The 24,539-nt window shown below is 51.2% G+C and overlaps 12 protein-coding genes and 1 non-coding gene across 13 annotated transcripts; 5 read left to right on the plus strand and 8 right to left on the minus strand.

The window, feature by feature from the left end:
* Positions 1–424: 424 nt before the first annotated feature.
* Positions 425–1,782, minus strand: M431DRAFT_145283 (hypothetical protein). The gene is made up of 3 exons (XM_024912695.1): positions 1,634–1,782; positions 1,051–1,580; positions 425–997 (listed from the first exon to the last, which is right to left on the minus strand). Exons 1-3 carry the CDS (start codon positions 1,658–1,660, stop codon positions 904–906), a joined length of 651 nt encoding a protein of 216 aa, XP_024773848.1. The 5' UTR covers positions 1,661–1,782; the 3' UTR covers positions 425–903.
* A 1,133-nt stretch (positions 1,783–2,915) lies between these two features.
* M431DRAFT_509183 (hypothetical protein) lies at positions 2,916–4,662 on the plus strand. Its single transcript, XM_024919243.1, has 4 exons — positions 2,916–3,076; positions 3,144–3,213; positions 3,267–3,765; positions 4,001–4,662. The coding sequence occupies exons 1-4, from the start codon at positions 3,026–3,028 to the stop codon at positions 4,545–4,547; spliced, it is 1,167 nt and encodes a 388-aa protein (XP_024773849.1). The 5' UTR covers positions 2,916–3,025; the 3' UTR covers positions 4,548–4,662.
* A 307-nt stretch (positions 4,663–4,969) lies between these two features.
* Positions 4,970–6,190, plus strand: M431DRAFT_87574 (hypothetical protein; the record flags this gene model as incomplete). The annotated part of the gene is made up of 2 exons (XM_024923812.1): positions 4,970–5,230; positions 5,378–6,190. The coding sequence occupies 2 exons, from the start codon at positions 4,970–4,972 to the stop codon at positions 6,188–6,190; spliced, it is 1,074 nt and encodes a 357-aa protein (XP_024773850.1).
* A 167-nt stretch (positions 6,191–6,357) lies between these two features.
* On the minus strand, positions 6,358–7,715 carry M431DRAFT_451836 (hypothetical protein). The gene is made up of 2 exons (XM_024915276.1): positions 6,712–7,715; positions 6,358–6,613 (listed from the first exon to the last, which is right to left on the minus strand). Exons 1-2 carry the CDS (start codon positions 7,532–7,534, stop codon positions 6,525–6,527), a joined length of 912 nt encoding a protein of 303 aa, XP_024773851.1. The 5' UTR covers positions 7,535–7,715; the 3' UTR covers positions 6,358–6,524.
* A 1,635-nt stretch (positions 7,716–9,350) lies between these two features.
* Positions 9,351–12,388, plus strand: M431DRAFT_451865 (hypothetical protein). Its single transcript, XM_024915277.1, has 2 exons — positions 9,351–9,579; positions 9,643–12,388. Exon 2 carries the CDS (start codon positions 9,661–9,663, stop codon positions 12,223–12,225), a length of 2,565 nt encoding a protein of 854 aa, XP_024773852.1. The 5' UTR covers positions 9,351–9,579; positions 9,643–9,660; the 3' UTR covers positions 12,226–12,388.
* Positions 12,389–12,830: 442 nt separating this feature from the next.
* On the minus strand, positions 12,831–13,601 carry M431DRAFT_87934 (hypothetical protein; the record flags this gene model as incomplete). The annotated part of the gene is made up of 3 exons (XM_024923849.1): positions 12,831–13,036; positions 13,109–13,316; positions 13,443–13,601. The coding sequence occupies 3 exons, from the start codon at positions 13,599–13,601 to the stop codon at positions 12,831–12,833; spliced, it is 573 nt and encodes a 190-aa protein (XP_024773853.1).
* A 512-nt stretch (positions 13,602–14,113) lies between these two features.
* On the minus strand, positions 14,114–14,761 carry M431DRAFT_451890 (hypothetical protein). Its single transcript, XM_024915278.1, has one exon. The coding sequence runs from the start codon at positions 14,612–14,614 to the stop codon at positions 14,183–14,185; it is 432 nt and encodes a 143-aa protein (XP_024773854.1). The 5' UTR covers positions 14,615–14,761; the 3' UTR covers positions 14,114–14,182.
* Positions 14,762–14,936: 175 nt separating this feature from the next.
* Positions 14,937–15,720, plus strand: M431DRAFT_87312 (hypothetical protein; the record flags this gene model as incomplete). Its single annotated transcript, XM_024923787.1, has 4 exons — positions 14,937–15,084; positions 15,159–15,403; positions 15,501–15,566; positions 15,628–15,720. 4 exons carry the CDS (start codon positions 14,937–14,939, stop codon positions 15,718–15,720), a joined length of 552 nt encoding a protein of 183 aa, XP_024773855.1.
* Positions 15,721–17,025: 1,305 nt separating this feature from the next.
* M431DRAFT_t118 lies at positions 17,026–17,097 on the minus strand. Its single transcript has one exon. It is a non-coding gene; the product is annotated as a tRNA-Gln (tRNA).
* Positions 17,098–17,320: 223 nt separating this feature from the next.
* M431DRAFT_509189 (hypothetical protein) lies at positions 17,321–19,877 on the minus strand. The gene is made up of 3 exons (XM_024919244.1): positions 19,427–19,877; positions 17,793–19,275; positions 17,321–17,703 (listed from the first exon to the last, which is right to left on the minus strand). The coding sequence occupies exons 1-3, from the start codon at positions 19,570–19,572 to the stop codon at positions 17,548–17,550; spliced, it is 1,785 nt and encodes a 594-aa protein (XP_024773856.1). The 5' UTR covers positions 19,573–19,877; the 3' UTR covers positions 17,321–17,547.
* Positions 19,878–20,777: 900 nt separating this feature from the next.
* M431DRAFT_145309 (hypothetical protein) lies at positions 20,778–21,763 on the minus strand. Its single transcript, XM_024912696.1, has 3 exons — positions 21,613–21,763; positions 21,227–21,366; positions 20,778–21,143 (listed from the first exon to the last, which is right to left on the minus strand). Exons 1-3 carry the CDS (start codon positions 21,613–21,615, stop codon positions 20,903–20,905), a joined length of 384 nt encoding a protein of 127 aa, XP_024773857.1. The 5' UTR covers positions 21,616–21,763; the 3' UTR covers positions 20,778–20,902.
* A 249-nt stretch (positions 21,764–22,012) lies between these two features.
* On the plus strand, positions 22,013–22,838 carry M431DRAFT_86554 (hypothetical protein; the record flags this gene model as incomplete). Its single annotated transcript, XM_024923694.1, has 3 exons — positions 22,013–22,078; positions 22,155–22,268; positions 22,335–22,838. 3 exons carry the CDS (start codon positions 22,013–22,015, stop codon positions 22,836–22,838), a joined length of 684 nt encoding a protein of 227 aa, XP_024773858.1.
* Positions 22,839–23,007: 169 nt separating this feature from the next.
* On the minus strand, positions 23,008–23,980 carry M431DRAFT_87531 (hypothetical protein; the record flags this gene model as incomplete). Its single annotated transcript, XM_024923808.1, has 2 exons — positions 23,008–23,689; positions 23,760–23,980. 2 exons carry the CDS (start codon positions 23,978–23,980, stop codon positions 23,008–23,010), a joined length of 903 nt encoding a protein of 300 aa, XP_024773859.1.
* Between the last annotated feature and the right edge of the window lie 559 nt (positions 23,981–24,539).

A 24,539-nucleotide genomic window follows, 5' to 3' on the forward strand; every position in this document is an offset into this window, starting at 1 on the left:
GTTAACGATTCCTAATTGCAATTGCTTACTCGCACATGCAGCCAGCTCTGCGACGGTGGTGCTAGCAGACTTGCTTGCTCCGATAGCTTCAATTGCTTCGCGGCACATGGATGTACGTGACCAGTGACCTGCAATGCGATCGATGTGCGCTCGGCTTGTAAATGGGCACACCTCATCCTTCAGGCCTAGCCTCGTCCACCACCCAATGAACCGTGAGATAAATGCCCACTCTCTGCACGTCTTCTGCAGCTTTAGACTGCATTAGTGGGCGGAATCGAGAACAATCGACGTTGCACCATGTGCGTTTCACTGATCTAACGCAATTCCTCTCCCAGGAGTCACGAGTGCGCGATATCCTCTGCCGGTAACAACATATCACTCTCACCAGACAAGGGCATTTTGGCTATATACTGCTCACGCTTTCCAGCTTCAGCAATGGAGAGGCCTCCCGCTATCAATAATGTCGCATTGGTTCTTCAGTCAACCTGGTTTGTGCTGCCTTGGATGAAAAGTGGAAAGTGGAAAGCGAAAAGTGGAAAGTGGAAAGTGAAAAGTGAAAAATGAAAGTTGAAACTACTATAGCCGTGATGTAATGTAACCAAAAAGTCATGTCCCCCGAAACACCCCCTCCGGCTCATCCACCGCTTTTTAGACGAGCCAAACGTAAAGTCATTATCCTTGTAACACGCCAGTCAATGTCATGATGTGATAATTGCGCTGCTTCAATATGTCCAAGCCCCGAAAGAAGCCTTCACCTTCCTCAGTAGTTGGTTGACATCTCTTCATGTCTCAACCTCAACTTAAATCGAAACAGCGCTCCTACCATAATTGTCTTTCTTCCTGTATCATACTTTGGCACCTTTTTGTAGAGAGGGGGCCTCATGATACATGTGTACAACTGTCTCAGCTGAGCTTCTGCAGATATCCTTGTGCAATTAGCCGCTCTACGTCTCCCTGTCGGACGTAGAATTGGCTGTTCTTTGTCAAGGTAATTGCCCTGTAATCTCCTGGTAAGCTTCATCTTCAAGTCAAATATGGAGCTGTACTTACCCGTATTCTGTCTGAATCTCACCCGCATCTTTGAGAACACGAACGTCGATGAACAGGTCCCTTGGTGGCTCCAGGCTACCAGTGAGATCAATATCGGTCCACTGTCCCTTGTAAGCTGCCAGTAAATCGCCGTATTGTCGCACATAGTCCTCCTCCTGTGGGCTGAGACTGCTCGTGGATCCATCGCCGCTCGCCACTCCTTTGCTGCCGGATGCACCACCGTCTCGTACCTGTTGGCCAGACAAGTCAATGACATCCGCGCCATTCCAGACAAGCTCTTCCAGTTTGTCGGTGCGAGTTCTGTGATATGCTAGCAAGCACCGCTTGTTTCTGCGCATTGAGATGTGGTTCACAAGAAGTGTGTATGCTACTGCCTGATCCTCTGCTGGGTCGAAAGAGCCCTGGAAAGGCTCAAGCAGATCATCAACATCTTTGTTGAGATCTCTGACTTCTCTGGTCACTGCACGAACGAGCTCAGCTTGGTATGGAGGCAGATGTGCCAGATTCTGAGTTCTCTTGGCGTGTTGGACCTGCGGAAGCTGTGAGACGCGCTGCAGAAAGCCATATCAGGGACGAAACGTACCAGTTTGATGCCCAAGTCTCCATACATCTTACAAAAGACTCAGGTCTGTTATTTTGCTTGTAGAATTAGCGTTACTGCTATTATTTCGAGCACTCTGAATCTGTACAAAGAGCCTATTATGCGTTGCCAATACGTTGCGAGAAAGAGTGTTCAATGTCTTATCCTTAGGTGGAAATCCAACTTTGGCTTGGCGGCTGCTAGAAATCGAGATCACGCTGAGGCCCCACCATCCTCAACCGCCCTACAGGTACGGAGTACATACCCAAACGCGAGAGCTGGCTTGTAACCGCTGATACTACAGGAGGCAGTGTTTCGACACACTCTTGAAAAAAAAAATAGCTATTATAGCAGATACTAGAAGGATGTAGTCATAGTAGTATGGGGTGCTGAATAGCTACTCCCATTCTTGATTGTAGATTTCTGCGTCACGACGCTAGCTGTACAGTTCAAACACTCATTTGCCATTATGTATTATTGGAGCAGTAGTCTTCAACGATAATATTTATTTAAAACTCTACACTATAAATCCAGATGCATAGTACTACTACTAGAAATTGGCATCAAACCAAGCATCGCCTTACCTTTCACCGGGACAATCCACCGCAGAGTTGCAATTTTATTCAACAGCTGCTGTTCCAGCTAGATTGCCGATGTGTCATGTCCAGCTTGAACATTGCCCTGAATTTCATCTTTGGAAGCTAAAGCAGCACACTAGTTAGCAATGCTGCTGAATACGCATGATAATGAATTTCGAGAAAGAAAAAGTGTCATGGCGTAAAGTTCAGTGTTGCACAATGTGCTTGTTGTGTCGTCTTGCGGCGGGTCTTGAGGCCGCCTCCGAAACACGGACCAATGTTTTTCATCATAATGTCTCCGGGGATTGCATGCTATGAAGTGAAAAGAGAAATTGAATTCTTACCTGTCGTTTGATGCTGGAAGTTTCCGTCTGAATATTAGTACTGATGCCATGAGCATCTCGATCCAGCTGGCGCAAGATATACCGCGTGAGAGAAATGACACATCTCTCTTAGAATAGCTGTGCAGAGACTAGCTATTCGCTGGATTTAGCACAAAAAGTGCTTGACCGAAGAAGTCTTCGTTTGAGATAGAAGAATAGAAGGAGAAAAAAATTGGCTGCAGAGGGAAGCTTATTTATTTGATCGACAAAAAATTACTGCTCTATCGATATGGGATAAACATCGGCCCGAAGCCCCACTCTTGCTCCAAGCTCGACGTAAGAGCTCCTGTAGCCTACAGTAACGCCCGCCACCAAGCTGGCATGGACGGCATATGGAGTTCAGCATCAAGCAAGCCTTACCTCAATTCTGTACGGACCTCTCTTTCACAACATCTACGAAACGGTCTTGGGCACAGTTCACCGGGTGTTTCACAATGCCGATTGCACCTATAATCACATTCAAGGCCGGCCAGTGTGACATCGACGTAAGTTACTCGCAAAACGAACGCCGTTTCATCCCACCTGGCCGCTGACAATACTCTTCCTACCTAGACATCGTCGAAGCCATACAAGGTCACGCCACAGCCTGAACCTGGCTACATCTATCTATATTCCGAAGATGGTCAGTAACGCGTGGGCTCGGCTAATACTTGAGCAACCATTAACACGGAATAGATCTGGTGCATTTCTGCTGGCGACGACGGGACCAGCCTCTGGATGACCCCGAACTCGACCTCGTCATGGTTCCCACAGACGGTAGCTTTCTCCCATACGAATACAAGACCACCCCTCAGCCCACAGCAAAGACCAACGGCCGCATATTCGCCCTGAAATTTGCCTCTTCCTCCCAGCGCCATCTTTTCTGGATGCAGTCCAAGCCCCAGGGACGAAGTGGCGAGGCGAGCTACTTCAGCCCCCGGGATCGCAAGATCGGCGACATTGTTCACAGACTCTTGCAGGGCGAAGAGGTTAACGTGACGCGGGAGCTGGCCGCTGTGCGAAACAATAACGATCACCAAGACGACGAAGATGAAACGATGGAGGACATCGAGGGCCACGGCCACCAGGATCACCACGCGGGAGGCAGCGGCGGTGCTGGCCCCGATGCGACGGGAGGCGATATAAGAGAGGAGGGCGAGGGCTCGAGAGAAGGCGGAGCTGATGGAGCAAGAGCGTAGGTAACCCCCCCTATTCTTCAAGGCTGGTCACGACACGGCCCGTGCAAAGGTTGTCTGGTTCCAATCACTGGTCTCCGAGGGTCAAGAACATGTTTTTTGGCATCAAAATGAAGGCCAATTAATGTACTAAGAAACTTCCTTGTACCTTTGAACAGAGCTACGCCAAATGATATCATGATTCTACCACGTGAATGAAGCAACTCGGAGACGACGAAGCTAATTTTCTTCCAGAGCTTCGTCTTCAACCCCAGATGCGGCGGCTGCAGTAAGAAACTTTCTCGATTCCCTGAGAGGCCAATCCGGTCTTTCTGGAGGACAGCAACAGCAACAGCAGGCAGATATTGCCTATCCTTACCTGAGCCACCTTCTACCAACATCCATCACAGTCCCCATCGTCGATACCCTCTCAGCTGAGCAAGTAGACTCACTTCTCAGCTTCCTACCACCGGCTGTCATTGTGCTCGCCAGTGACACAGTTGAGCTCGATGGTAGATCAGACCCAACTGCCGATCAGATCAAGGCTGCCAACGAATCATTGTCATTGGCGCAAAAGCAAGTCTTGTTGAAGAAAGTCCTTCGAAGTCCCCAATTCCATCAGGCCTTGGGAACGTTGACAATGGCTCTTCGAGACGGGGGTTTGCCAAGTGTTGCCGACGCGCTCAGCGTAAAGGTTGAGAATGACGGGTATTTGCAACCTGGAATTCCCATGGGTGGTGGCTATGCGGTCAAGGCATTCATTGATGGCGTCAAGAAGACTGTCAAGGACAGTAGACAGTAATTGCTGGCTGATGCCTGTTATGTCTCATGATATCAAGTAGAGGGCCTTGATGCTCATTGGTATATTTACGATTCTCTAGCAAGGAAGTGAAATAATTCGTACGATTTAATCCGTCTTCTACTTTTCCTTTCACACCAATTTCCTCGATGACAGATATCTATTTGTAAAAATGACCGTACTCGAATGTTTGTTCCATGAGAATTCCTGGATGCAGGTACAGCCTGGTGAAGACTGCTAGCAGTGGGGCTGTTGGTGGGTTGCAGCGCGCTAGGCTATTGATAGATGCGGTGGGCACCCAATTTACAGCGGCATCTCAATTCATTGTCTCCGTTGAATTCCTTACATGTATCCATTCCAGAAATCATGACCCGGTAAAACCATCTTCTCCTTCTCGCATCTCACTACTCTTCAAAACACACGCGATGGACTTGTCTTTTCCAACCGACGTACAGGAATTCGACAGCGATGAACGCATATCTTTCTCTAAGCTAGATAACAAGTTCATCGCGGTCCATGACGATGGCACCGAATTCGAATTCGACGCCGACTTGAAGAAATGGGTTCCTACGGAAGAGGAGCCATTGGACGACGATTTAGACGATCTTAGAGAGTACAGCGGAACCCCTGCAGATGACGATACGTCAAATAAGAAGAGGAAGCAAGGAGTAGAAAATGGAGATGCGGTAAGTCTGAATCGATTCCGTCTTGTCATGTGCTTGCCCGCAGCATCATGGCGCAACTCCAGCGAGTGGCTGCTCTCGCAGAATACTGACGACCTATGCCTCAAATAGAACGCCGATGCCCCCAGACCTGCGCGTCCAAGCAAGAAGCAAAAGCCTCCGCCTCAACCTAAACAAAACACAGCCGTCTACGTGACCGGCCTCCCCGCCGATGCCACGGTCGACGAAGTCCACGACCTGTTCTCTCGCAAAGCCGGCGTCATTGCTGAGGAGATTGACAGCGGAGCGCCGCGAATCAAGATGTATAATGACGACAAAGGCAACTTCAAAGGCGATGCCCTCATCGTATTTTTCAAGCCTCAGAGCGTCGACATGGCCATCATGCTGCTAGACGACACCAATTTTAGATTTCTGCCCAGTGGCACGACGGAAGGAAGGATTCGAGTCCAAGCCGCTGATTCAAGCTACAAAAAGACCCAATACGACCAGGAGGGGGGTGCTCGCGAGGCAAGCAATGGCAATGGCCAGAAACGACAAAGGAACGAGAGAGATCGACAGAAAATCATCAAGAAGACACAGAAGCTTGACGCTAAGCTTGCTGACTGGGATGACGATGATCCATACGCGTCATTGGTGCCATCTAGCTCGAAGCGGGACAAGACTGTGATCCTACGGCACATGTTCACTCTCCAAGAGCTGGAGGAGGATCCTGCTGCGTTGTTGGAAATCAAGGAAGACATCAGAGACGAGTGCTCCAAACTTGGCGCCGTCACCAGTGTGGTTCTGTACGATTTGGAGCCTGATGGCGTGGTATCTGTCAAATTCAAGACGACCGAATCTGCAGCTGCGTGCATCAAGCTCATGAATGGACGAAGCTTTGGCGGCAGCACTGTCGAGGCATCACTGTCGGTGGGCGAGAAATTCAAGAAGTCGGAAAACGAAGCCAACGAGGACTCAGATTAAAAGGGGGTGACAATGGGAAGAGGTACAGTTGCTACTTTCTCTCTCCTTCTCAGATTTTGTCATTTTGTAAATTGCATTGATGGCTACTTATATAAAGTAGTATTGACTGATACCCCTATAAACCTACAATTTTCACCCATGGTTGTCTGCTCGTCCAAGCCACATACTTGCTACCCATGATTCAGTCCTCGTATCGTTGCTAAAGATTTCATGCTATATGCCATAACAAAATAAATAATAAAAGAGATAAACGCCAGTCGCTGCAAAAAGACCCTGAAAAGCATACAATCCGTTTCAAAAGAGGTTAGATCCTAGGGAAGAGGTAATAGAGAGTTCATTTGGCGTTGATGTCGACGTCTTCGGCAAGGGTGTACCAAATGGCAGCGTTGATGATCTTGCCCACAATTTCAAGTTCCATATCATCTGCAGATACTGTTAGCATCATTCAATACATGAAAATTGGAGCCTTAAAAGAACAAATATCTCTGAAAGCCTTAAAAAAAATGCTACAAAATTCTTACCTCTCGGTGCATAAACCATGACAAAGTCCTGAGACACGGGCATCTGGATGAATCTGTTCTTCCACGCCAACGGATGCCTCTGTCCCCAGCCCTTTTGCAGAATTTCCTTGATGTCATTCGGGTGGAGACACATGTGCATGGAGTGATCGGAATCGTGGACGTGGGCAATCTCGCCCTGGCAGTTGGTCTGCAGCGGATGTCTCGCAAAGAGGGCCAGGCCGTGCTTCTCCAGACATGAACGCTCAGTGCCAAACTTGTGTAGGTTCTTCGCACTCAGCCTCTCCATGGCCTGGCGGAGGGCGATGTAGCACTGCCGGGAGCCGTGTTGGTCGAGCTGTCGCTGGGGTGCGATGCCAGCTACAACGGGTCGAGGGCCAGCACGATACGGTAGATGCTTCCCAGCCAGCACGCCTGTCTTGGGGTCGCGGCTTGGATCGGGCAATGGGGCTGTGAAGGGGTCGCGTAAGGTGAGCATACGCAGGTAGGTTATCCGGATATAGCCTTGGATAGTCGACGGCGTGCCTCCGGGCCCGAGGTTGAGGAAGTTGTGGTAGTCATTGTGGACGAGCAAGGCGACGGGGATGAGGCACACGACTGCCTCGGCCAGATATGAGTCCAGGAAGTGGATGGCGAGCACAACGCCCAAGGAGACGATGAATACGGCGGTGCCGTCTAGTGTGATGGAGATGGGCTTTTGTTGGACAACGCAAGAGGCTTTCAACAAGTCCACCTCATCAACGGAGTGAACTGAGGATCGTTCGTCGACATCAGGAATCAGAGACAGAGACGTTATTGTCTCGGTTGGAGCAATTGACATGGACATGACGGGCAACGTGGGGGGAGGGCAAGTATTGGTATGTAGAGAGACGATACGGCCACAGATCAGTTTTAAGCCACTAGCATAAGCCAGCTACGATACGCAACTGGTCTAAGTAGGCGATTGACACATGTGAGGGAGTCGCGGACGACTTATATGACCCGTACTCGTACGAGGTGTGAAGAGGAAGAGGCAGGGTCTAGGTCAGGGGGACGTCCGGCGGTCGGCGGCAAAGGAATCAGTGGCGGCTGGATTGCCTGGGATGTTTTTCCTTTGAAATATTGATTGCATTCAATTGGGTCTTGTGCGGGTGGTGAGGAGTTTGCCGGACCCAAAAGATGAGAGAGCCAATGGCTTGAACCGGTTAAGTTATCGAGGGCCTGTGATGGTGGCTGAGGGGTTGAGTGAGGGTTTCTGCATCATATCACGTTCCACGAGGTAAGGGACTGGAGCCGTCTTCGCTGATCCTTGATCCAGCAGATCACGAGGAGGATGACTGTATTTAGCCTTATGACGTTGGGCTGATGTCGGTTGGAGAAACGATGCGTTCAAGCTTTCACCCATTGTTCCAAACTAGAGAACGCTAGGCGGTTTACATGGTGGCGGGCAGCTTCTTAGCGACGAGCCGATATTCGAGGTTTAACTGGAGCTCATGAGGATTTGTGTTGCTCACTAACATCAGTATTAACACGGATAAAGAGAGTATCACTGCTCTGAGGAGAGGAGGGCGTGAAACAGGTGGCCACCCCTTTTTCCGTGTTGCGTTCCGTCTGTGACACAAGGTCTAGCCTCGCCCGCACTCGAAGGTGGGCAAAAAGACAGCAAACACAGTTCCAAAATAGCTTGTTAAGATCTCACGCCGAGGGCCTCGACGAGCTTGTGGCGCAATACTCCGCATTGGCAGCACGCCCGGAAGACCGAGCCGACGGCTGGGGGCCTGCTTTTCCCATGTCGTGTTGGCAAGTTCCGGGGTCATGCGTACTTGGAAACGAAGCACTTGTTGTAAACGCTGGACTGCCTATTGGCCCAAGTAGACTTGACTGCCTGGCTAGCAAGGTAGGTAGGGATAATGTATGTAGGGGGCCGTTGCTCACCGATAGATGGACCGGAGTATTACTCTTACTTTCTTTTGTGCGATGCCTCCTCCATGGACTCGCTTCAGAGGTTCCGCTGAGCCGGTCTCCAGCTCCAGGCCTCAACTCGAGAGCCGCATAAGAGCCACCCAGTTCGGCCCCTTGGGTGAGTTTTTGGTTTGGGGCCGATTTAGGAAATCGTTACGGATAATGGGTAATCGGAACCTTGATGAGCTCCGTACTTGTACATGAGCGGCATGCACTGGCATCTCCGCACTGAGACCTCACGAAGATGCAGGGTAGCACTGCATCGTCCCTAGGCTGAGGGCTAGCAATGTTTAAAAAGTGCGAGTAATACCCCGTGGTTCGGCTGAAATCCGACAGGTTGCTCTTTGGAAATCTGGATGGATGGCTAATAGAAAAGCTATTTTAGTTACAGAGCATATCTCACAGATAACGCTATCTGATGTGATGGATGAGTTGAGAATCCGCTGTCAGTGATATAATCCCGGCACTTCTTGTTTTTAGGCTGGATGGATATGAAAGATGTTGCTGGTTTGAGGGCTCTCTGCCCAACCAATTGGCAGACTTAGGCGCTATCGGGGCGTTGCCCAGCAACCCACCGCAGCCAATCCCACCACTATCGTTCATCCCTGTTGCTGCCAAGCTCAGCTCAGCGTGACATGGGCCGCGACGACTTTGTTGCCATTTTCCACCCGAAAACCTCAATGTGCGGGCTGTTATCTCCCATGCATTCCACCATTTCCTCTTGATCCCGCGAATTGGTGATTGTGCAAGTGTATTCGGCTGCTGATTTGTTGGCATCTCATTTGGCTGAAGACTGGCGTTTGTATCGCTTGTTTACAAGGGCTGACGCAGACCGCATCGTTCCTCGACACTGCACAAGCCGCCCTGCAGTGCGAATTCGCCTAAAGTGGAAATAAGAGAAAAGAAAGAAGAAAAAGACTTCGATTGGTGGTATGAAACACCATTGGGGATTCTTCATTCCAGCTTCACGCCGCTAATTTCGACTCTTCGCAGCATAGACGTCGATCTTCCATGCGGCTCTCAAATCCGTTGCGGCGGTCCCGCGAAACGCGGCTGCCCATGTACCAGAACCCCAATTCGCCTGCAAAAGAACGCTCCTCCAACGATGGCTACTACTCCTCCTCAGACGGTGATTCAGAATCATCATTTTCAGGTCCATCCTCAGACGGGTCAAGAAACGTATCCGAGTCATATCCTGTGCGACCGCTGCTAGTTCAGAAGAGGAACCAGAGATCTACCTCTCAGCGACCGGGTGGTTTCTACCCTTATAGACTGCCGCCACGAGTTATCCGCTATATATTTCTTGCGATAACTGGGCTGATAATCCTCATGATTACCAGCCTGGTACGGGCAAGTCAGCTCGAGAACTGGAAAGTTGCCAACGGCCAGGTAAACAGTCGGCCGGCGCCCCCCCCTCTGTGGGAGAAGTTTCCGTTTCTGGAGAGGTACTATGGCGGCATACGCACTTTGGTGCCCTTTGAGGAGAACAAGCCCGAGTATCCTAAATCCAACGAGCACACGCCATCGAGTCCGGCGTCGCCCGCCCAAACCGCTTCAAATGACAAGGTGGAGGGTCGCGAGGCTGGATTCCCTACCAGTCACTCGTGGGAAGATTACGCTGGACGAAGTAACGAGACTGGTATTAATGAGTGCTTCCTGGATGCTGCTGGCAAGATTCGCCCACCTCCGCTTCGTTATTACAACGGTCGGCCCAGCGGATTCCCGCTGCATGTCACCGGCTCTTACGAAGTCCTTAAACTACCCGAAGAAGTTTGCTTTGAACGCTATGGAAAATTCGGCCCTTATGGATTTGGATATTCTACGCGCACTGGTGGTTTAGGTACTGGAGAGAACAGCGAAAATGAAGGCGCAGATTCGGTTTGGGGATCCGGTTCTCGTGTAGACTACCGCGAGATGAACTGGGCAGAAGTTCAACAGCGCTGCTTCCAGGCTAATGCTGGTCGATACAAGGAGTTGCCGGCAAAGACCCCCTCCCCTCAAGGCTTTTATATTAGCAACCCCAAAGGAGCAAAGGTCCAATCTCGCGACTCTGAGCCGAAAGATGACGGCAAGACGAAGACTGCCGCTGAACATGCTGACCCTGAATCCGACAAGAAGGGCGCTTCTACAGCCGAGGTGGCCAAGCAATCACGAACCGCCATTGTTGTCAGATGCTGGGATGAGTATCTATTCCGAGAAGATGATTACGCCAACCTTCGATCGATGATTTCCGAGCTTTCATTAGCTTCCGGAGGCCGATACGACGTTCACCTACTAGTTCAGGTGAAGAACGATGCCAAACATCCTGTTTGGGCCGACCACGAGATCTACGAGCAAAGGATTCGAGATACCATTCCAAAGGAATTCCAGGGTCTGGTCACTCTTTGGACTGAAACGCAGATGCTCTCCCTGTATCAGGGCATCTATGATTCGTTCAGCCGAGGCCCCGAACTCCCGGTTCATGGAGCGTACCGCGGACTCACTATGGCCATGCAGCATTTTGCATACTTGCACCCTGAGTACGATTATTTCTGGCAGTGGGAGATGGATATCCGCTATACGGGACACTATTATGACCTGCTATCTAAGCTCGAAAACTGGTCCAAGGCTCAGCCGCGGAAGGGTCTGTGGGAACGAAACTCGCGATATTATTTCCCCAACGCTCACGGTACCTGGGAAGACTTTTCACAGATGTCCCGCGTACAGAGCGAAATGGGAACCCCTGGAGCCGATAATGTTTGGAAGAACGTGCCCGGCGTTGACGGTCAGCCCCCAGAGACAGCCGCGAAAAAGAAGATTAAGACTGTTTGGGGCCCTATCCGTCCTTCAGATGAAAACGACTGGTTTGAGCATGAAAAGGATCCCGTACCACCGTCGTCGTATGATACCGACCACTACCAATGGGGAGTCGGCGAGGAAGCGGACTTGATTACTCTGAATCCCATCTTCGACCCAGAGGGCACTACATGGGGCCTAAAGGATGACATTACGGGCTACAACCGCTCAATTCCTTTCCCTCCTCGGCGCGCCAGCATCATCACTACGTCTCGAATGTCAAGACGCCTTCTCATGACAATGCACAGAATGACGGCACACAAGAAGCAATTCGCCTTCCCCGAGATGTGGCCTGCGACGGTTGCTCTTCAGCATGGTTACAAGGCTGTTTACGCACCACACCCCGTATATATCGACCGCAGCTGGCCTCTCGACTACATGGTCCAGACATTCAACGGTGGCCGTGATGGAGCCACTGGCGGATCAAGGACTAGTCTCTTCGGCGACCGAGAACACAACCTCAGGGGATTGACCTGGTTCTATAACTCTGGCTTCGGGCCCAACTTGTACAAACGCTGGTTGGGCTTGAAGGTAAACAACGACGGTGGAGAAGAGTTTGAGAAGACAGAGGATAAGAGCCGAGCTGGTTCTGGAGTCGGTGCCATGACCGGAGGCGAGGGTCGCATGTGCCTCCCTCCTATGCTTCTCCATCCCGTTAAGGAGGTGGACATTCCCATTGAGGCTCCTCCACAAGAGGAAGAGGCGGCGAATGAAGTGCCTGAATCAGACCCAGAGGCCTGATCGTCCCAAGTGCAGCTGATTTTGCTAATGCGGTTTTCTTTTTTTGGGGCGACTTATTGAGCATTAGGCGTCGCTGTTGGTTGGATATTCTTTTCCCTTTTGTTTTCTTTAGACCTTTTGGGTATATGACATGAAAGTCGTGATGATAGAGATACCCATGTAATATGATGGAATGTATAATCCGTACGATACTATATACTCTTCCATTAGAGTTGGGAGATGATGAATTGAATGCTGTACATATTGATTGTTTTCTGTCTAACAACTCGTGAACCCTCCCGCCACTCCTTTCTTTGCGCAATGTGGTGGTATATTGTCAGGAAAAATGACTAGGCTTAACGAGAAGAGCTTCTCTTTGTATTGTAATTTCTCATGCGAACATAAAACCATTATTTTTATGCCCTTGGACTTCTACTTTTTTCTTTCCCGATGCGGTATCGGATCGTCCCCTGTTGCCCAGAACAAGGTGTTCCTCTCCCCCTAATACTCAGAATCCCCCCTTTTACGCCAATTGAATGTGCAATTGCCTGCCAGATACTTTTCTCATAGCGCAGACGAAGCATGCAAAAACTCTTCTCCCAAAACCCGTCTTGCGGAGGCAGAACTCAGACCACTCGCTTGACCTCGAAGAAGCGACGCAGCCACCAGACCTGGAAGAGGGATTCACCAATGACGATGCCGATGACGAAGAGGTTCCACCACTTGACTCGGGAGTTTGTGCTCTCGGCGGTGTTGCGGTGGGTGCGCTCGCGGACGACGATGTACTGCTGCTCGTCCTTGATCTGGGCAAGGAGATCGGATAGACGTCGGACTAAAGGATATAAAGTTAGTGAGTGGCACTTTCAAGCAGCTGTTTGGCATTGAAGGGAGAGCTATCATGTACCTTCGGATTCGAGAGGATCGCTGGGGCTGTCTGCTTCGTTGACATATACAATGCCGTGGACGTTGAAGGAGACCTCCTTGGTGTTGGCGACCCAGTGCTGGTTGCCGAAGCAGTAGGTGTATTTGCCGTCGTGGATGGCCGTGAAGGAGTGATCGCCGTTGGAAACTGTCCTCTCGTTGATCTGGTACTCGCCTATGGGGTTCATGATCTGTCCAAATGACATGTATTAGCTGACATGAAAGCTCATTCCCCCTTCTGCCTACAAGGCATCCATCCATTTTTGCAAAACCGGGTGAGATTGAGCCGAAACAAAACACGGGGAGCTGAGTCATACCCAGAAATCAATGTCGAGGTTGCCTGCGCTGCCAAACTCGCGGTCGCCGACCTGGAAGGTGACGGTCATCTTGTCGTCCTTGTGGAGGCTCTCGTGGAAGCACTCGATGCCACGGGCCGGCAGCACGATGTTGTGCGCCACCACAGCCTGGAAGGCCATGGCGGCGGCGAGGAATGTCCTCGCAGCTGAAAGGAGATGCATGTTCGAGGCTAGCAGGAGGGATTTTGTTTGGGCTGGAGAGAGAGAGAATTAGCTGGTGGGAGGCTGGAGATCTGGTAGCTCTGCTCTGCTCTCTGCTATCACCAGTTTGGGGTCGCGAATCGAATTGACCACCTTGGCCTACTAACAATTCCAACCCACTCTGCCGCCCTTGAACAAAACACGTCCCGCAGTCCTGGCTACAGGGCTCGCAGGCCCGTGGTTTTACCGACAAGGCCTCAGGGGCACGAGAGGATCGAGATACGGCCACGATACTTTGGCGAGAGATGACGAATAGTGGGCCGGGCGGGTGGAGGCTAGGCGTTCTGGGGCCGGGCTGGATGTACCTTGCGAGTACCATTTGGGCGCGATAAGGCTCGAGGCGGCGCGGGCTGGTAGAGGCGAATCTGGGCAGCAACGTGCGGGCGGTACCCTGTACATGCCTGTCTTGTCGCAGCGCCAGCACCCTCCAGCGGTACAGTAGCGAGTACTCGTACAGGTGGCCTCGTACAGTGAGCCGCCTATCGCACTGCAGTGCCCAGTCAACAACGCCTGGCGCCCCTTGCCCCTCTCCCTACTAAAAGCCTTAGTCGCTTGCGCCCCCCCAAAAGACCAGCCAGGCAAATCCGGTTCCCTTTCTCCCACTCCGATCTTCCAGCAGTCTCACCGACACAAAACCTTACGAAGACACGACCCTTTCGCTTCGTCCTCTCGTGTGCCCAACGCGAACGCCCCCAGGTGAGTCCCGAGCGTGTTCTCGAGCCCTCTGTTCTTCTTCCGTCTCTCTCAGCCTTGTGGCCTGCGCTGCCTGAATGCATTCGCTCTTTTCCTTCGCTCTCCTCCTCCAAGGGGGACGCTAGCCGGAGAAGACAGCTCAGCGAAAAGCAAAAATGCGGCAGCCTGCTCTGGCACCATCCCATGCCCATCGCGGGCTTCATCCATGCCCATGCCCCGGATACTGTGTCCTCAAGCATCTCGCGAGCAACGCATCTCTGGCTCTCGACGAGATAAATAGCCTTCTTCTGGGGCCCTTGTGGTCGCTGGAGAGTTGGCCAGTCAATTGCGTGGCCTGCTCTGTACTACCCCAAATTCCTGTTCACGCCATCGTCGCTCCATTTACATCTTTTGCACACCACCTGAGAAAAATAATAAAATTCGCCTCACACTGCTTTTTTCTTTTCTTCCGTTACGACTTGGCTTTGCCTGCTTACGCGTAGCATCAAACAGGACCCTTTTTTTTTCTCTTCTATTCACATATTCGACGTTTGTTAGGCCGCGTCGCCGCCAGTCGCAATCATGGGTCTCGCCTTTTCTAAGATTTTCGACAAGCTGTGGGGGAAGAAGGAGATGAGAATTCTCATGGTCGGTCTCGATGCCGCCGGTAAAACCACCATTCTGTACAAGCTGAAGCTTGGTGAAATCGTCACCACCATCCCCACTATTGGTACGGAAACTCCTCCATCCCGCACTCCGGTCGCCGCTCCTAGTGTCCTCTAACCTAACACCCCGCTTGATTAGGCTTCAACGTCGAGACTGTTGAGTACAAGAACATCCAGTTCACCGTGTGGGATGTCGGTGGTCAGGACAAGATCCGTCCTCTGTGGAGACACTACTTCCAGAACACCCAGGGCATCATCTTCGTCGTCGACAGCAACGATCGAGATCGTATCGTCGAGGCCCGAGAGGAACTTCAGCGTATGCTGAACGAGGATGAGCTGCGAGACGCCATCCTACTCGTCTTCGCCAACAAGCAGGATCTGCCCGTATGTCATCCCTTTTCTTCTTGATCTGGCTTGAATAGCCATGCTCTATCATCACTTTGCCGTGGCAACGGAAATACTGACTTTGAATCTTTGATAGAACGCCATGAACGCTGCCGAGATCACTGACAAGCTCGGCCTTCACAGCCTGAGACAACGCGCCTGGGTAAGTAGATGATTTCTAGAGAGGGCAACCGTCCAACCCGCTAACTTGCCTCTCCCTACAGTACATCCAGTCGACTTGTGCCACATCCGGAGATGGTCTGTACGAGGGTCTCGAATGGCTCGCCACCACTCTCCGAAAGGCTGGTCACCAGTAAACAGACTACCCCAGGACCCTCTACCGGTAGAGCCTCCCGCTCTCCATCCCGCTTCCCTACCGCACACTCTCGCAAAGTTCTTGCCAAGCTCGAGAATTCGGTTGTAATTTGCAAAGTTATATCGATCATACCAATCAAAATTAATCCATAAATTGTGCAACTCATTTTTCTCTTTTTTCACAGTGCATTGCACCCATGCGCTCTCACATGTCGCCTGTCGTGAGCCTGTTGATATACATACCCTAACCATGTGTCTGAATTGGAGGGGGAGGATCTAGCTCTTGGAAAAGAAGGTTGTGTGGGCGTGTCTAGAAGAACTTCGTTTGGAATTCGTTTCAAAGGGGAAAACTAGAGCTGTGGATGACTGGGCTGATCATTGCCACTTACTGCATCGCAGCCACTCTCGAGCGCTCAAATAACTTGGAACGGAAAAAGGAATACTTACAAAAAAAGAAGAAAAGAAAGAAGAAAAAGGAAGTGGCAAAATTGACAAAATCCGGGAGAGGAAAGTTTGGGGGAGATGCGAGGGGGGGCTCCTTGTTGTAACGACTGGTGCCTTGGGCTCATGCTTTGATGACGGTTGTGTCTGTTTTTTCATTGTCTCTCATGTCGTCGTCTCATTGCGCTAGATTGGCGGAGTTGGGTTGTTCGTTGAAAGGCCTCCCGGCTGGGAATGATCGTAGCGGAATTGAACGGATGGGTGTGAGGGAACAGGATTATCCGTGTTTCTACGCTTTTACCTTTTATTTTTATTTTATTCATTCTTCTCTTTATTTTGTTTTCTTTCTGTTTTTGATGATGTGAGATGGGTGAATGAATATGTGGCTTCCACGCCTTGCCATGGAGGGAAATGAGGCTCTGTCATGACACAGATTGAATAGATGACTAGCTGGGGAAATAGAATGCGCAATTGTATGCAGTTGGGAAAATGATGATTCAATATTACACACGTATTTCCATAGATGAATTTGACTTCTGTTTTCTCAGTCTTTCTGATTTTATTCAATGCTTTGTTTTCGCATCTATTCTTACATTTTTACTGACGAGTCATTCTCGGCCGAGGCAAGTTCATCGAGCACGTGTGCGAATTCAGCCTCGACCCAAAATGCACAGCACAGTAATCTCTGCCTTACTTGCAACAAGAATATAAAAAAAAAGGGGTAAGAGTTTGCTGAATAAGATGGCATTATAAAAAGCTGAGCAAGGCGTAATCACTAAAAAGAAAAAAGAATTTCGTATTCCAAAAAAGAAAAAGAATACGGCGTAATCTTTTGATAGAAAAAGAATTTTGGGTGAGAAAAAAAAAGGTTCCAGAGGGAGTCGAACCCTCGCTGGCGGAATCAGAATCCGCAGTCATAACCGTTAGACCATGGAACCGTTTTGAAGCGGTTAGCCGCTTCCCATGGTTGGTTGTTTAGTGCGTTGACTAATTGCTCTTATAGACTATTTGATTTAGATCTTGTAGACACGAATATGTCTACTTTATTTTCTGGGCAATTGCAAACTTGAGTGTTTTGATCAATAATAGTACAACTTACTGAGTGCCCGGTGAAGTATCCTTAAAACATTGTCTGAGCATAAAAGAGACAGACGTCGAAGGGGCACGTCCACATGGGCTTGAGAGGTTGATGATGGACTTTGGCATAAAGGCGACGTGTTATAGCAAGAAACGCCGCTATTAAAAAAAAAATTTGAACTACATCTAGGTATTTTGTAAAAAGTTTTGATCGCTCCATTGACTTTCTTTCCTTTCGGTTGATATATATCTTTTTCCTTCCCTCTTTTCCAATTCTTTGCTTCTCTTAATTTTACACTTTCCCTATCCGTTTAGTGGTGGAACAGACGAGTGTTCTGCTGGACAAAGGTTACGCCCAGCTTCTCGGCCGTCTCAAAGACAGCGCCGTCGTTTTGGCTGCCGCTGGGGGCGGCGATGTACTTGACGCCTGAGCGAGCAGCTCGGAAGACGTTGTCGATGAAGGGGAACTGCAGCATGGCGTTGGTTAACCTTGTGACCGTGAAGAAGAAGATGATGAAGGGAGCTTCTGTAACATGGAAAAGGGGGTAAAACTTACAAAGGCGTCACTGGAGACACAGACGTTGCTGAGCTGCTTCATCCAAGCCTCGCGCTCCTCAGGGGTAAAGGGGGGAGGGATCTGCTCGAAAACAGCCTCGAAAGCCTCTCGCTCAGCGCCGTCCTTGGGGAGCTGGCCGCTGACGAGAAGATCGATGGCGTTGCTCTTGTCGGGTCGCTTGGTGCCCTTCTTCCACTTGATGCCGAGGACACGCTCGTGGAAGCGCATCCACCAGTTGTCGGCCTTGTCACCCGCCAGACGGGTGCAGTGGATGCGGGACTGCTGGCCGGCGCCGAGGCCGATGACCTGGCCGTTGACGGCGTAGCAGACGGAGTTGCTCTGGGTGTATTTGAGGGTGATGGTGGCAACGGTGAGGTCACGGGCGGCACTCTCGGGGAGGGCGCCAGCATCCTTGGGAGTGATGATGGTAGTGAAGGACTTGGGAGAGATCTCGGCATCGTTGCGGTGCTGCTGGAGGGTGACGCCGTAGACGGTACGGGTCTCGATGGGGCCGGGAGTGTAGTCGGGGTCGATCTGGAGGACAAGGTACTTGCCTCCCTTCTTCTTCTTGAGGATCTCCAGCGCGGCGTCCTCGTAGCCGGGGGCAATGACACCGTCAGAGACCTCCTTGGAGATGATGCTGGCGGTGGGGACGTCAACAATGTCGCTCAGGGCGATGACGTCGCCGAAGCTGCTCATGCGGTCGGCACCACGAGCACGGGCATAAGCCTGGGCAAGGGGCGAGCTGTCGATGCCCTCAATGTCGTTGACAAAGTAGACCTTCTTCTCCTCGGGAGTGAGGGGTAGTCCGATGGCGGCGCCAGCAGGAGAAACGTGCTTGAAGCTGGCAGCAGCGGGCTTGCCCAGTGCCTCCTTGAGCTCCTTGACGAGGGGCCAGGCGTTGAGGGAGTCGAGGAGGTTGATGTATCCAGGAGAGCCGCTCAAGACCTTGAAGGGAAGCTGCTGGTTGGCGGTATAAGCCGAAGCGGGCTTCTGGTGGGGGTTGGCACCGTATCGGAGGGCCATGTGCTGGTCTCCCGAGCCGGCGTACTCCTTGCGGAAGAACTCTGAGATAGCGGCATCGTAGTCGGCAGTGTGCTCAAAAGCCTTGAGAGCATAGCGGTTGCGGCTAGAGTCGCTGATCTCGCCCTTCTCCAGCTCGCTCAAGAAGCCAGCGTAGTCGTTGGGGTCGCTGAGGATGGTGACCCTCTTGTGGTTCTTGGCAGCAGCGCGGATGAGCGTCACGCCGCCAATATCAATCTCCTCGACGGCCTCGGGGATGCTGACGTTGACCTTGGCAACAGTGTCCTTGAAGGGGTACAGGTTGCAGATGACGTAGTCAACCTTATTGATGTTCTGGTCTGCAAGGTCCTTCTCGTCGGATTCGAGGTTGCGAGCGAGAATACCAGCGTGGACAGCAGGGTGCAGAGTCTTGACACGGCCAGCAAGCATCTCTGGCGCCTTGGTGATGGCGCTGACGTCCCTACACGCCGTGGCGCATTAGTTTTCTTGTCTCTTGTCTGGCCCTCGACAGCTTCCTCCCGGTCGCGTGTCCATGTCTCAACCACAATTGACAGCTCTTTCTTTTATTTTTCCATTTCCATACCCAGCATGAGAATTAGGATGATTCATACTCAACGGGGAATCCAGACTCGCGGATCATGCGAGCTGTGCCGCCAGATGCCAGAATCCGGACATTCTGCTGGGCGAGACCCTTAGCTAGGTCCAGCAGGCCGGTCTTGTCGTAGACGGAGACGATGGCAATCTTCTGGCTGGACATGATGGCGGGCGACTTTGCTTCTTCACAATTGAATGAAATGTGAGAAGATTGGAGAGATGAGTCAAAGCAAAAGAAAAAGAGAAAATATTTGATTTTCTCTCCTTTAGTCTCTTATACGAAAAATTCCAAGAGCCGATGTCGTCGGTTGCGGAAGGGAAAGAAAAAAAAATGTTGGCGGGGTAGCAGCGCAGGTCCTGTAGTGGGGTGTTGAGGGGAATGATTTGCGCTTTGGCGTTGTAATAGTGACGACGTAGCGGCTTGATTGGACGCTGCCGGGAGCTGTGAGGCACTTAATTAGAGCACGAGCAGCAGATAGTGGATTGGGAGAGAGGAAGAAAAAAATTGAAATAAAAAAATTGCCAGGGGCCAACGGAAAGACGGCTTGCACATGTGATGGGAGAAAGATAGGTGGGATGTCTGCACATTTGTTGAGTCGTATGAAACTTTTTCCTTAATCTTTTTTTCATTGCTTGAAGGGATGTATATCTACATGATCGATGTTGTGTTGTTTCTACTTTAATTCATAAAGTTAGTCATATCTTTCAACCTGAATCATGAGATGTTGATAGCAATGTTGGGAAAGCTTTTTCATCTTACCTAGCCGCTTTGATAATTGCGTGGTTTGTTTCTTAGCGCTAAGAGCTTCCCCTTGGTGCGAGAACTGCACGTATGTGATCCTTTGGAAGCTATTTTGGGGTGTTAATATGAGGACAGTCATATGACAAGCTTATATGACTATTATCTGATGTCCTTCGGGCTCGTTCATTGATATCAACATCTTGTCCAATTCAATCAAGAGCTTCTGAACACAACAGGCACCAAGAAAACAACACTAGGCAACTCCAATTTGAACCGAGTAACTGTTGTTAGGCGTCACGACTTTTAGGCTAACAGAACATCACTTTCTGGCACGTCATCACCGGGACCGAAGGATATATATTCTTCGAAATCAGTCGAATTAGAGCCTGAACACCGCTTGTGCCTCAAGTATTTTTGATCGTGACCTCATTTTTTTTTGTTGGTATAGACTGCCGACCTAGCAAGCCCATCCGGGACGCCTCCCGTCCCAGACCGAGGCCCAAACCGGGAAATAAGTACAAGTCAGACCGGATTTCCCCTGAGCCATGCGATGCAATTGTAACCCTTTTGTTCAAGTGGAAAAAGCATGCTGCGCCTCAATGCCCCATTCTACCCTGACGTCCCTTCGCAATCCAAAGCAAAATTAAAACATTTAGGCCTGTGACGGTGTAAGTTAGCAAAGGTTTCTCGATAATCCTCCCATGGTTCCCCTGTCCGTAGAGGAGACATGTCCATGTGCTCCAGACAACTCTCAAGACTGTCGTACCTTGATGGCGAACTTGCGCTGGGGGAAGTGAGTGTTGCGCTTCTTGGTCTTCTCCAGAACACGGGCCTTGTCCTCAGGTGATAATCGGCGGCGGATGGCACGGGTCTGCTTGGGGCGGAGGTCAAGAGGCAGGTACTTGGACTTCTTGTAGAAGAGGCGGAGCTGGTTGCGCTGAGTGGCGTTGGTGACGGTCAAGACACGAGCGATGGACTTTCGCAGGTCGTGGCTGTAATTGGAAGCGTTAGTCGCAACAATTCATTCGTGGCCCGCTGTTGGGTTATCGAATGGAAAGGGTCCGTCAATCCTTACATCTTGTTCAGCTTGGAGCCGGAGGAGGCAACCTTCTGGATGCGGAGCTGGCCGAGTTCAGCCTTGAGCTCAGAGAGCTGCTTGGCCAACTCCTCCTTGTTCTTGCCCCAGAGCTGGGCAGCCTTGACTTTTCCCGACGACTAACACACAAAGAATCAGTAACCCCGTTTCCCTGACGCATTATTGAAAGTGTAAGAGCGAAGCGTTGACGGCGAAATGACGAATGATTGGGGTTATTTTCGACGATCTTGTTGGTGTAATATCTCGGACGACAGCGCAGTAAAATTCGACATCGGGGGGGTAAGAGGCTGGCATAAAGGGAGACGTGGTCTGGGGGCCTAAAGAGGACATGTTCATCACTGGGAGCAGCGACCGTATCTACTCACCATCTTGAGAGTCTGATGTGATTTGCGAGAGTTGCGTTAGTAAAAGTCTTCCTCGACCGTGACCCGTCCGTTTGTCGCGATGGCTCGTAACTCTCAAAAGAATTTAGTCGAGGGTTTGCCGAGTCGGTGAAAAATTGCCCTAGGGTTTGGCTGAGAGTGCACCAGAATGAAAGACACTGTAATTTTTCATTGGTCAATGAATTATGGGGCGCTAGTGAGTAGCGAATGCTCATCACGTGCATAGTCTCGTGCCCAGTGTTGTCGCACTAGCGTGGGCGGTGGGAGATTCTGCCGCCTCCTTCAGACGGAGACGGCGTCAGACAATGCCGTGGCTCGGGCGTTGTCCCATATCGTCATCAGAAGCACCCTGAATTCGAACTTGTAGCCCAGATTGGAAGCCATGGCCACATCAGGAAGCGGAGGCTGGGCTCAGCTACGCCAGCAGGCCCGATCATTGGAGAACCAGGTGAGAGAATTAGTTTTACGTATTTATTTATTCTTGACTTGCGAGCTGGCCTACTGACGACGCCGCGGCTTGCTAGACGGAGAGTCTGTTTCATACCTTTTCCCAGTTCTCGACTGGATCCAACATCCCACCTAAGCCATCAGCGGAGGAGCGTGCCATAGAAGCAAGATTGGAGGATGTATTAGACAAGGTACGTTCGTCGACTCGTGTAATGGCAGAGCAGTGCGAGCTCTGGTAGCTAAACAAGCAATTGCAGCGCGACAATGTCATCGCCCAGCTCGCCCGACTCCTGGATTCTGAAGCATCCCTCAACACATCCGCGCTCAAGCAAAACAACCTATCCCTGCTCCGAGAGAAGCTTGCCTCTCATCGCCGCGACCTGACCCGTCTCAAGTCTACACTGCAGCAAGCTCGCAATCGCGCCAACCTCCTCACCAACGTGCAGTCCGATATTGACGAGTACCGCGCGAACAACCCGGAAGCTGCCGAGGCCGATTACATGTTGGACGAGCGTAATCGCATCGACAGAAGTAACGATGCGACAGATAGCGTCCTCAGCCAGGCATATGCCATCAACGAAAGCTTTATCATCCAGAGGGAGACCTTGGCGAGCATCAACCGGAGAATAACCATGGCTGCCAGCAAAGTGCCAGGCATCAACTCAATAATTGGACGTATAAGTACCAGGAAGAGGAGAGATGGAATCATTATGGGAACTTTTATCGCATTGTGCTTTATCGTCTTCTTCTGGTTCAGGTAAACGGGCCATCATACATTCACCGGTGCTGCACATGTCGTTTGGCGTTCAGGGGGGGTATATCAGCGGTTCTTGTCTACTTGTACAATATGGCAGGATCCATAAAACATATCTAATCTCTTTGTCGTTTTTAATAATACAGGCGCAGGATTTTTGGAGAGATGTCAAACCTCTAGTCCGAACCCTTTGTTTTTTCCAGGTGAGGCTTGCCAGGCAGCTTCTCTCGCGCGGTTGCGGGCAGTAAAGCCTCCTTCTTGATATCATCAACAAGCTTTCCCAGCCCCTTGGCCAGGCTCTCCAACTCATCCGGGTGGCCTGACCCGCTTCCAGCCCATCGTATCCTGCAGTGGTGATCAACCAGATATGTATAGCCGACCTTGCTGTTGAGCAGGCCTATTGATTCTCGGATCTCGTCGGTAATGCCCCTCTGCACGAGAAAGTACTTGTCCCAATTCTTCTCTCCAAACCTCTTGCGCAGCCCTCCCATGAAAAGCTTCACTAGTAGAGCTTTCCCATTGTTATCCTCGTAATTGATTCTGACTAGCTGTGCTTCATCGCCACTGGACTCTAGCACCTGGTGGAGTAGCGGATTGGCTTCCTTTGATATAAAGCTTTCGACCTGTCGCTCGGCCCACTGGCTGCTGAAGATGGACACAACGGATGCTCTACCGGAGAGGAGGGGGGTAGTATCGCGGGGAGATTTATCGTTCTTGACGAGTGTTTGGCCGTAGAGGTTGGGGAAGAAGAGGGAGAGCTCGGCTTTGAAGAGGCGGGGCGGCGCAATGAAAGACTTGCCCTCGTGGTATTGCAGGTTACCCCAATCGCGAAAGTATGGTCTTGATATCTTGGCAGTCCTAAATTGATCACCTCATGTTAGCAAACCTTGAGAACTGCACAGCTTCGGTCGGTGCTGGGCTCTCATACAGCTCCTTGCGCCTCTGCAGATGCTTATCATAGTTGACAAAGTCCTCCTTGCGCTGCTGCATAGAGCGACTGTCAATGCCCGTGTTCTCGCCCGGCAGAGGAGGCAGCGCCATGCCAATTGGCCGGGGCAGCGGCTTTGGTGTGAAGCCGCCCTCGACTCGTTTCCCGTAGCTTCGCGGCGCCTCAATCGGCGTTCCGGCGACGGTCGCCTTGGGGTCCATCGAGGCGCCCGCGGCCGGCTTCTCTGTCCTTGCGGCCAGCGCTGCGGAGGCGGTAAATGCGCGCCATTGGCAGCGACTGCATGAGGCGGCAGCAGATCTCGTACTTGAAAGGAGGAGGCCGCTGAGGGCCAGCTCCAGCGTCCGTGGCGATGGCATGACCGCCTAGAAAAGAGAGTGACAGCCTTGGGGGTCCCTTGTCGCGAATGACGCCCGCGAAAATTTGGCCTCACAGCTGCAGAGCTCCATCCACTTTACGGCCCCGGAGGCACTGGCTTTACGGCTCCGGGGGGTCGCAATTCGGCAGCGCTAGACCTTTGGCGCATCCATTGGATGTTTACAGTGGCTCCAGCACTGCTAGGCGCAAAAGCAGCTTAGCGCCCACGCCTTTGCGCTTTACCCAGCAAAAACTCCCCCAGCTGTTGCTAATTCAGACCTGGAGCCATCAAACAGTCAGCACCCCAGATTCGGCTATCCGCGGGGGCTTTCAACAGCGTCAACCGCAATGCCGACTGAAGCCACGGCTGGCCTGGAGTATCCCGGTTTAGAGTCGGCGAAAGGA

The sequence above is a fragment of the Trichoderma harzianum genome (assembly GCF_003025095.1).
Source record: "Trichoderma harzianum CBS 226.95 unplaced genomic scaffold M431scaffold_7, whole genome shotgun sequence".
NCBI classification, from domain to species: domain Eukaryota; kingdom Fungi; phylum Ascomycota; class Sordariomycetes; order Hypocreales; family Hypocreaceae; genus Trichoderma; species Trichoderma harzianum.